This window comes from Marmota monax, unplaced genomic scaffold (assembly GCF_021218885.2).
Source record: "Marmota monax isolate L192 unplaced genomic scaffold, Marmota_monax_Labrador192_F-V1.1 WCK01_AAM20220418_F8-fsc00534, whole genome shotgun sequence".
Taxonomy (NCBI): Eukaryota; Metazoa; Chordata; class Mammalia; order Rodentia; family Sciuridae; genus Marmota; species Marmota monax.
In genome coordinates this window covers 179864-191304 of record NW_026692813.1, presented here as the reverse complement: position 1 = coordinate 191304, position 11441 = coordinate 179864, and the positions used below count along the sequence as shown (strand labels likewise).

Sequence of the window (11441 nt, the reverse complement as noted above, 5' to 3'; positions counted from 1 at the left end):
AAAGGCTGAGGGAAAATTGACATGTTAATGAAATGGAAAGACTTTTGAAAGTTTTTTTTTTTTTCAATCTGCCTTCGATTTTAATAACATTTTCTAATAATACTTAACAGTTTTACCAGATGATTTCTAAAATATCTATGGGGAAAGAGACTCTAGAACTCTTCAGATTAACTCCCAGTTATTTTATTTTTGTTCATTAGTTGATTACAATGTCATTTATTTAATTGCTTATTTATCCTTTCCATTTGAAGAAAAAGAAATTAGGACATACTTCCTAAAAATTATCTTAAAGTCATATGTCTCTTAGTGTTAACTTTTCCAATAATGGAATCCTGGTCTTATATTAAAATCTTCAAAATATAAAACTATTATAATTTTATTCATCACATTTTGATATGTTAACCTGAAGGGACCCTACACTAAACATACTGAAAAAACATACCCATCTACTCAGTGCATGGATAACACAGGCATATTTGTTTATTTGATTTCATACAAGATATATAAGAAAATGTACCAAATTAATTTTATCAACAGATATCCCATCAAATATTCAGCATTAGGATTATATGACTAATATCCAATTTGTTTAAATCTCCCCTATGCTAGCTGGAATGCATTTTAAAATACAATTAGACTATAGTTTCTCTTTATCCAGTTATACATATTTTAACATATCCTGTTATACATATTTTAAATAATTTGAGAAGCAATATATTTTCACATTTCAACTTCCTTATTGCCGGTTGGTTATGTATATTTTAGAAGAGGTCATTAGATTCCTTCAAGTCAGAACCTCCTTCTGATTGCCCTATTCAAGGCACCCTTCACTTCCTTGTTCCTCAAAGTATAGATCAATGGATTTAGTGCAGGAGTGACTACCGTGTATATGATGGCAATGAGCCAGTCCATGTCCATGGAGCTCCTTGAGGTAGGGTGAATGTAGGTGAAGATAACAGGAGCATAGAGAAGAACAACCACCATGAAGTGGGAGGCACAGGTGGACAGTGCTCTGTGAAGCATGCTGCAGGACTGGGTCTTGAGGAAGAGGTAGGTGATAATGTAGAAATAGGAGAGAAGGGTCATTAAGAAGGGGCCTGTGGCGATGGTCCCCGTGACAGTGTTGAGCAGCCTCTGGTTGAGCTCAGTGTTCCCACAAGCCAACTCCAACAATGGCTTAATATCACAGAAGAAGTGATGGATGTGGTTGGGACCACAGAAATTCAAGCGAGATGTCATTATGGAGTGCAGCAGGGCATGGAAAAATCCAATGGCCCAGATGGTGATAGCCATCTGGGTGCAGAGCTGGGGATTCATGATGACAGTGTAATGAAGTGGTTTGCAGATAGCCACAAAGCGGTCAAATGCCATCACTGCCAGCAACATGGCCTCTGTGCTACCAAGGAAGTGGAAGAAATGAAGTTGGCTTATGCATCCCATGAAAGATATTGCTTTGTGTGTAGAGAGGAAGTTCTCCAGCATCTTTGGCAGTGTTACTGTGGAATAGCAGATATCTAGACATGCCAGGTTTCCCAGGAAGAAATACATAGGTGAGTGGAGTCTGGAATCAGAGATGACAATCATCAGGATGGCTCCATTCCCAGCCACATTCGCAAGGTAGATGGTGAGGAGAACAACAAAAAGAAAAGGCTTCAATTCTTGAATGTCTGTCAATCCCAGAAGAAGAAATTCAGTGACTAAAGTTTGATTCAGCATCACTTAAAAGGAAAAGAAAAGACAGAGTAATTTCTGGAAATCTATGTCTAATGAGATTCAGTCTTTCTAGCCCAGGATTTTCTTGCCAAGACAAAAATTAGTTGTTTTAAATAACAACTGCCTTAGATTGCATAGTTTTTGGCCATCAGACTATCAAATATTAAAGGTGAATATTTATTTTGAACTTTGGCACAACCATTTTTTAAACTTATTACATTTGTCATTGATTTTGTTTTTTCTCTTAGGGATTAAAGACAGGTTTTCAGCCTACTATCTTCTCTGCCTGTGAACATCTACATTCTGATACAACTCTCCTTTCATCTCCTAAGTATCACTAACAAGGAGCAATGTTTTAAATGTTCCACCAGGCGGCTATCTCTGGAGTAGTCAGAAGTCACCTGGATGATGTAAACTTGAGAAAAAGATAAGGATGAACTTGTTATAATTACAAAGTCTTTAAAGACTTTTCTTCTTTAAAGAAGGAATGCTTTTTAACAAATTATAGTTGCACTTATTCATCTGAATGAAAACAGGGTTAGAGACATCCTCTCTGAGATCTCTTTCTGACCCACATACTTGGAAACATCATGGAACCCTACTGGAATAGGAAACATGACCACATACATGAGGCTGTATCACTACTACATCTGCTGATAGGTTTAGAATTTTCCTATTATCTGAGCCATTAAATATTTTCAAAATATAATCCAAAATTACTTATTTCATGACAAATTTGGCATTATTATACTTCTATTCTTTGGTTGTCTTGAGACTTTTAAAAGATACTTTTCTAAATTCCTGAATCTCTGTATAAGAAAAATTGTTCCTTTGATAGAGTCAAGAATTCATCCATTCTTTTACCAATACTGACCTCTTCTCGAAATGTCCATGACTTCAGTCCCCTTGAATTCCATCCCCTTCTGTCTTCCCTTATGATCTATTTTCTTAAGTCTGTTTTTATTTATTTTTTCCTGAAATCAACTCACTCTTCAGATATTAAGGACATTCACCTTCCTCTTTTCTAGTTTCATTAACTGGTAGTTATGTCATCTTCCATGACTCCAGAAGTCTTTCTGCTTCATATCAGTTCTCTCCACAGTTGCTAGGAATTTCCAGCTCTCCTCATTTAAAAAATATATTCTCTTTATTTCTTTCAAATAAAGTCTTATTTTCTCCTAAAGAAGGGCAATTTTTTATTTCAGTTAATTTGAAGAATTGAAAAAAATAGTATTTTTTTTCACTGCATGTGAAACTCCTGAGGAATTGCAACTACGCTAATTGTAAGAAGGTTTAATATCTGAATAAAATTGCACTGTTTACTTAGAGGCAGAAAACTTTTTGAACGGTTATTTTTCTCCATTATTTGCAAAATACCTGCAATTATCTGTCTCCTTGAGGTACATCAGCAAAAGTAGCCAAATTGTGTGAACTAACTTTGTTCTTTTCATTTAAAGATGTAGTGGATTAGCTTTTGAGTCGTAGAAGGAAAAAGCAAGCATTCATGGGAAATGTAGATATGGGAGGCATTGAGAGGACTATAAGAACTATAGGGAAGTTTAACAGAGCTGCTGATATTCAGGTCCTTCCTACAAAAGAGTTTCATTTAAGATTTCAGAAATCATTGATGGGAGAAGAAAATAATTTTATGACTAAAGTAAAAATTAACAAACATGAGTTAAACTGCAAGAGAGTACTGGGATTCTAAGCTTTATAGATGGAAGACATTTTAAGAAAGGAGGAAACTAGTTCTATGTCCTGAGCATTGGGTTTTAGGAATAGCAAGCAGATCAGTCAAAACAAGTTTGTATTCTGTTTCATTCTCTTACCTGGTTTAATGTTCAGAAGCACAGATAAGAACATTTTTCAGGTTTATATTCCCAGCAATTATAAAAGTTGAAAAGTATTTGAAATGATAGTTCATATTGTGACTATGGCATAAGCTTTTCACCTTCATAAATCTCTCTCTCTCTCTCTCTCTCTCTCTCTCTCTCTCTCTCTCTCTCTCTCTCTCTCTGTCTTTCAGAAATTCTTCTGGTACTTTAATGAGACACAGATCTCTAGACATAAATGTCCTGAGACAGCATGTCCCCTGGTGATGAGCAGGAATGTTCTAATAAACAGGAGACCTCTCCATACCAATAATTTGAGGGAGCAGCCTTGGGGAATTCCTATGTGGCATTGTATATTTTTTTTTTTCTATTTTCTTTCCTTAGGTTTATTTCTTAGTTTCAGAACCAGGGACAGCACAGGTCTCGAGGGCCTAATATGTTTTCATGAAGTTCCTTTCATTTTCTCAGAAAAAGTATGAGTTCTTTTTCTTATCTTGGTAACTTCCCTGGAAAATATTCTAGTTCATACATTGGAAAGAAATTGGCAATAAAAATTAAGGAACTGTTGGCAGTTGTGCCCATTTGATTAGGACAGAAAGGTGATTACATCTAATATTCTACTCATTTATTATTGTGGTTTTAAGGATAGCAAAGAAAGAGGAATGGAAAGAGGTGATTTGATTTTGCTCTTCCTAGATCTGACTCTTAACTGTTGCTGACAACACTAAATTCTTTTTTTTTTCCAAAAAGTGCATTTGTCTCATTCGGAATAAATCCTGGTCTTTTCAATGTGAATTCTTCCCTACTTGTGACATCTTTTAGGTTAAAATCCGGGCACCTCTATGAATTATCCAAAGGATAAATCTATGTTTGATCTGCCATTTATCCAAAGATTCTACTGTTATCCCTGCCATGTACTTTGTCCATCTTTTTATTGAGTTTTTATTCTTGTTTCTTATAGGAGTTTATTACATATTCATCACATTAACCATTCATTATTTTATAAATTACAAGTGTAATGAATATAAATAACATGTATTTTGTGCTCAATAAAGTTATTGTTCTGAGTTCTTTAGATGCATTTGCTTATTAAATTCTCAAAAACATCCTGTGGAAGAAGTATTAAAATAATTTCTACTTTACCAAAACAAAACAAAGGTTCAAAAGACATAGGTTAATATCCTCATTTCTTGCAATAATTATGAAGCTAGTATTCCAACTGAAGCTCTTTAGTTCTAGAGACTGCAGCTATGTCATCTCCATATTTTCAAGTTGTGACCAAGCTTAGTTTTACCTATGAGTGGACTAGAAATCCAAAATTTTGATGAAGTTCTTGAAAAGCAAATTTTCTTTAAGTTTTATCTTTTGGAAGTCTTGTTTACATACTCTTTCTCTAGTCAAAGTAAATTTATCTTAACATTTCTTTTATTACACAGCAAGCTTTGTGGGCTTATGTGCTGTGCAGTCCCACAGGACACTGCTCTCAGAAGGGTCCTATGCTTGGTTTAGTGCTTTGTGGTCACTATCTTGAAATTCTTAACATTTTTTTTAGAAAACAAGGGAAACCAGATTTTTATTTAGCAGTGAGTCCCATTGGTCTTATTTACTGGATATATAGTTTTTACTTTCTACCTTGAATCACAGACTTTTAGAAGTTACATTTGCATGTGCTGTGAATTGATCAGCCAGAATTGGCTCTATATTTTGTGGCTATTTTTGCCACAGATTTTTTATACCATCATATATATATCTTGCCCAATTAGTTTATTGTCTTTATCTGAAAAATCTTCATAGAAAAGCTATTGTTTTGTTTAGCTCTCAGCAGCCTTTTCTTGAGCTCTGAGGAAGCTTACCTTTTTTTGAGCTACATGATCTTTCTTCTGGGCAAGGGACATTACAGAATGGTTCCACCTCTTCTTTTTAACTTCTCTTTTGGGCTTCTCTTTATAGACTGGATTCTCTTCTATAGCAGAATGGACTTTCTTATACACATCCTTTATCATGTCAGGGGTAACATTGTTCTTTATATACTGAGAGAATTGTTTTTTGTAAGCACCTTTATCTTCTTCCTTAGATAATGCAACATTCTGACTCATGATGTGCTTCCAATGTACTTCTTCATTGAATTCCTTGCTTTCAGAATCATATCCAAGGAATTGTTTGGGATAGATAAGCCCTTTAAGGCCCCACAAATTTTATTGCCAGTTGTAGTTCTGGCAAGGCCTGAATCCAAATATCAGGGGAAGGTATTCTGAATATTCTGAAGGTACCAGTTTGAGCATCAGTGCTTTTCACATTGTATGCATCTCCAGTCACCTCCACTTGGCCTTCATAGATCTTGTCCATGCCAAACCTATTGAGAAGCCTGTGGGCCAGCAGCAAGCCAGTATAATATGATACAGCATAATTTGTTGGACCTACGTTCACACCATATTTTGGTAGTTCATGGGCATATGCTGCACAGACTATCGTATCCCCTTCTATATGGGCATTAGAAACGTGGCGAATGATATCTCTGTTAGTTACATGAACTATCATCCTGTGTTTGGTTGTGTTGTACTGATTTTTGTCCTATATCACCAAGTGTGTACAAGCACGGGAATCAGTTTTTCCCTCTCATCTTCTAAATTTCACTTGATATCTCTTAAAGTAGGCCTTATTCTTCCTTAAGATTTTTCAATTTGTTCTTTTTAGTTATATATGACAGTAGAGTGTATTTTGACATATTATACATACATGGAGTATAACTTCCCATTCTCTCAGTTGTACATGATGTGGAGTTACACTGTGTGTTCATATATGAACATAGGAAAGTTATGCCTGATTCATTCTACTGTCTTTCCCATTCCCATCTGCCCTTCATTTCCCTCACACACACACCCTTCCCCATGCAATCTGGTGATGGCCCCCTCCCCCCCACCTATTGTGAGTCAGCATCTTTATATCAGAGAGAGCATTCAGCCTTTGTTTTGGGGGAATTGGTTTATTTCACTTAGGATGATGATCTTCAGTTCCATTGGTTTACCAGCAAATGCCATAATTTCATTCTTCTTTATGGCAGAATAATGTTCCATTGTGCATATGTACCACATTTTTATCCATTCATCTGATGGGCAATTGGGTTGGTTCCATAGCTTAGCTATTATGAATTGAGCTGCTATAAGCATTGACATAGCCGCATCACTATAGTATGCTGATTTTAAGTCCTTTGGATGTAGATTGAGGAGTGGAATAGCTGGGTCAAATGGTGGTTCCATTCCATGTTTTCTGAGTTATCTCCATACTGCTTTCCATAGTGGTTGCATCAATTTGCAGTCCTACCAGCAATGTATGAGCGTACCTTTCCCTCTCATCCTCCCCAACACTTATTGCTATTTGTGTCCTTGATAACTGCCATTCTGACTGGAGTGAGATGAAATCTCAGTGTAGTTTCTCCAATTGCTAGAGAAGTTGAACATTTTTTCATATATTTGTTTGCCAAATTGTATTTCTTCATTTCACTTTTGTGAAGTGTCTGTCCAGTTCCTTTGTTCATTTATTGATTGGGTTATTTGTGGGGGTTTTTTGGTGCTGTTTGAATTCTTTTTATATCATGGAGATTAATGCTTTACCTGAGGTGTGTGTGGCAGATTTTCTCCCATCCTGTAGGCTCTCTCTTCACATTCTTTATTGTTTCCTTTGCTGTAAAGACATTTTTTATTTGATACCATCCCATTTGTTGATACTTGATTTTACTTCTTATGCTTTAGTACTCTTGTTGAGGAATTTGGTTCCTAAGCCAACATGATAGTGATCTGGGCCTTTAATGTAGGCCTTATTCTTGACAACTTTAACAACCCCAATCCTGTGGAACAGAGACCCACATCTGTGGCTTGATACAGATCTCTCACTATACAATATTCTGAGACATTCTAAAAATACATGGTCTGTTCCTAAGCTTTTAAATTATTTCCACTGACCAAGCTGTATTTTAGTTACTACAACTTTATTATGTTCTGGTAGAAAAGATATTAGAACTTCCTGTAGCTTAGGTCTGATCTTTTCTTTTGTAAACACATTGAAGAATTTTTATAGCTCATTTCCAAAACAATTTCAATGTTACAAATAATTTTCTTTTTAGGAGATAAATCTGAGACCTGGATAGAATATTCTGCATATGTCTGATCCTTATTCATTTTGAGATATTAACAGATTAGCAGACATATGATTTGCAAACATTGTCTCTAAATTTATAGTTGCCTTTTCACTTTATTTCATTTTTGATATGTTTTTTAGTTTGATATTTTCCTAGTTTTTTGGGGGGTGGGAACTGGGGATTGAATTTAGGGGCACTAACCTCTGAATCACATTCCCAGCCCTATTGTGTATTTTATTTAGACACAGGGTCTCACTGAGTTGCTTAGCATAGAGCTGAGGCTGTCTTTACATTTGGGAACCTCCTGTCTCAACCTCCCAAGCTGATGGGTTGAGCCACTGTGCTTGGCAGTCCTACTTTTTTATTTGCTTTGTTGCCCATGTTTTTGATATCATAGTTGAAAATTTCTGACAATATCAATGTCAAGAAGATTTTCTTTCTTCTAGGAATTTTAAAGGTTTCATGCCTCCTGTTTAAATCTTCATTTCAAGTCTAATAAGTGTCCATTTTCATCCTTTTATGTGACTATACAGTTTTCCCAACATCATTTACCGAAGAGACTATTCATTTCCCCTTGTTTATTCTTGGCATCCTTGTTGAAGTGTGACTTACTGTATATATTTGCACTTATTTGTTTAGGGAACCAGGGATTGAAGTCAGGGACACTAGATCACTGAGCCACATCTCCAGACCTATTTTTTGTATTTTATTTGGAGACAGGGTCTCCAAATTGCTTAGTATTTCACTTTTGTTGTGGCTGGCTTTGAACTCACAATCCTCCTGCCTCAGATTCCTGAACTGCTGGGATTACAGGTGTGTGCCACCATGCCTGGCTGCACTTATAATTTCTTCAAAATATCAACTCTTAGATTTGTTGATTTTATCCTGTGTTTTTCTTTTTTTTCTATTTGATTTATTTTTACTCATTTTTATTATTTTAGCAATTGGCTGAAATAATAACTGCTCTTTGTATAGATTTTTTTTTGAACTGTAAAGTTAGATTATTTAATATCTTTTTATATTTTTTACTTTAGACTTTATTTTCAATTGACAAATGAAAATTGTGCATATTTATGTTGGGTAACAAAATGTTTTCAAATAAGTATACATAATGGGTGGCTTAATTCAACTAATTAACATTTATTTATTTATTTATTTATTTTTGTGGTGATATCACTTTGAATCTCCATTTAGTGATTTTCAAATGTATAATACATTGTTATTAACTATAGTCTCCATGTTTTACTATAGAACTCTTGAACTTATTCTTCCTACTTGAAATTTGTGTTCTTTGGCATTTCCCCAGTCACCTCCTAGTGATTCCTATCCCCAGGTAAGCATGTGCTATGTTTCCAAATATAAGTATGATCAGTCAGTATTTGCCTTTTGTGCCTGGTATATTTTACTTAGCATAACATCTTCTAGATTCAGCCATGCTGTCATAAATAAGAGTTTAAAAAATATCTTTAAGGTGAGTGGTATTCTATTGTGTATATATATGCTACATTTTCTTAAACATTCATCTACTGATGAATTTAGGTTGATTCCATTTCTTGGTTATTGTGAACTCATCAATGAACATGTGAGTATAGATATATCTCTTTGAAATAAATTTTGTTTCCTTTGGGCATATACTTATTAGCTGAATTGCAGGATTGAATGGTAGTTTTAGTTTTTATTTTTGAAGAACCTGCACACTGTTTTCTATAGTGGCTATTCTGATTTACATTCCTACTAACAGTGTACAAGGGTTCCTGTTTCTTGCCATACTTTCCAAAATTTTAATTTTTCTTCTTTTGGATAATAGCAGTTCTAATATTCTAAGTATGGAGTGATATCTCATTGTGGTTTCAAGTTGCATTTTTGTCATGATTAGTGACATTGAACAATTTTGTCTTTGAGAAATGTCTATTCCAGTGCTTTGATACTTTTTAAAGAGTATTATTTATTTTCTTGCTATTGTGTTCCTTCTATGTTTTAGATACTAACATTTTATCAAATGTTCAGACATTTCCCCCTGTTATATTGTTATATTTCTCTTCACTCTGCTTATTGCTTTCTTTGCTCTGCATAACTTTTTAATTTGATATAGTTTCACTTGTATTTTTATTTTTTGTTTTTGTTGCCTGTGCTTTTCGAGAGGCCATATGAAAAAAAAAAATCATTGCCCAAATCAGTATGATTTCCTTTCCTCCTTTCTTCTAATTATTTTATAGGTTCATGTCTTACTTTAAAGTTCCCAATTAATTTAGCTCATTTTCATATACCTGGTGAGAAAAAAAGTTTAATTTCTTTAAATAAATAGTCATGTTCTGCATGAATATTTCCAATTTTTCCCACATCATTTATTGATGAGACCATTTCGTTGTCAAAAATCAAGTGATTGTAAATGTATGGATTTGTTTTTGGATTCTCTATTCCACCCCTTTGGTCTATGTGTCAGTTTTAATTCTAGTGTCATGATATTTTGAAAATCTGTTTTGCTTTCACAGATTAACAACAAAGAGAAATTTTGTTTCAGGATGAATCATAACTCAGGTTTCACTCATTCTTTTTTTTAATAACACGATTATTTTATTTATTTATTTATTTTTATGTGGTTCTAAAGATCAAACCCATGGCCTTGTGCATACTAGATGTGCACTCTACTGCTAAGCCACAACCCCAGCCCATCACTCATTTTTAATAAATCTTTGGACTTAATGTTGATGCTGAAAAGAGTTAAGTATTAAGTGATAGCAATTCTATATATACAGCATTATTTTGGTGACATGAAGTCTTTATTTTGAACCATTTCTTAAAAGAATTGATGAATTTCCAATTCTCTCTCTTCTTTTATGTTCAATATCAGAGTCTATTTCTTCCTCCACTACTCTCTCTTTCCCAGAAAATCTATTTGGACAGTTATTTTAAGCATAAATATTGTACATATTTTTTGAATCCAGGGCTGATCTACCACTGAGCAACATCCATAGCCCTTTTAATTTTTTAGAAAATTTATTTTTTTATTTTTTGGTACTGAGTATTTAACCCAGAGGTGCTTTACCAACAAGTCACATCCAAAGGTTTCCCCCACCCCCACTTCCCTTTTTGAGAAAAAGTAAAAGAAAGGTTTATTGTTTTGGTAGCAAAAGAAGCACAGAGGATTCTAGCACAGAGGCTGTGGTTCCACCCATCTAGGGGAACAGGAGGTTTTTAGATAGGCTACATTCCATGTGTTTTCTGTCTGGAGTTGTAATTTTCTTGTTACTTTAGGAGATGTTAATTTCTGGAATCTTTGGTGCCATCTTCAAAGTCTGAATTACTTAATTCCTGTGGTGGGTGTGTGCTCAAGGACAGATAAATCTGCCTAGGATTCCACGAAAGATTATCATGTTTCCCCTGATAATAGGGAGGGGGAGAGATTAGGGAGAAGTAGGGAGAGATGAAGAAAAAAGAGACATGTCCTTTTAAAAATAAGTTTCAGTAGCAGAACAGCATTGATTAATTCAAACCATAAAGTGGACCACTGTCCCATTTCCCCATTGTCAATTTCTACATTCCATTTCTATGGAAAATTGTTGATGACATCTCCAAGCTTCTTCTTGTTGAGAGAGGTTGAAGGTGTGGGGGAATTGAACAGAAATCCTTATTCTCTCTCAGGTTGGGTGTGGACAGTTATATTTAACATCAGGGCTGTCCAAAGGTCCATGGTGACAGTTGGTGAGTAACTTGACAAGGCATGTTTAGGGCAGGGATCATGCTAAGTCAACAATAAACAA

The 11441-nt window shown here is 34.8% G+C and overlaps 1 protein-coding gene and 1 pseudogene across 1 annotated transcript; both read right to left on the bottom strand.

Moving 5' to 3' along the window:
* Positions 1-789: 789 nt before the first annotated feature.
* Positions 790-1716, bottom strand: LOC124095293 (olfactory receptor 12D1-like). Its single transcript, XM_046448451.1, has one exon. The coding sequence runs from the start codon at positions 1714-1716 to the stop codon at positions 790-792; it is 927 nt and encodes a 308-aa protein (XP_046304407.1).
* Positions 1717-5356: 3640 nt separating this feature from the next.
* Positions 5357-8248, bottom strand: LOC124095292 (large ribosomal subunit protein uL18-like; annotated as a pseudogene).
* Between the last annotated feature and the right edge of the window lie 3193 nt (positions 8249-11441).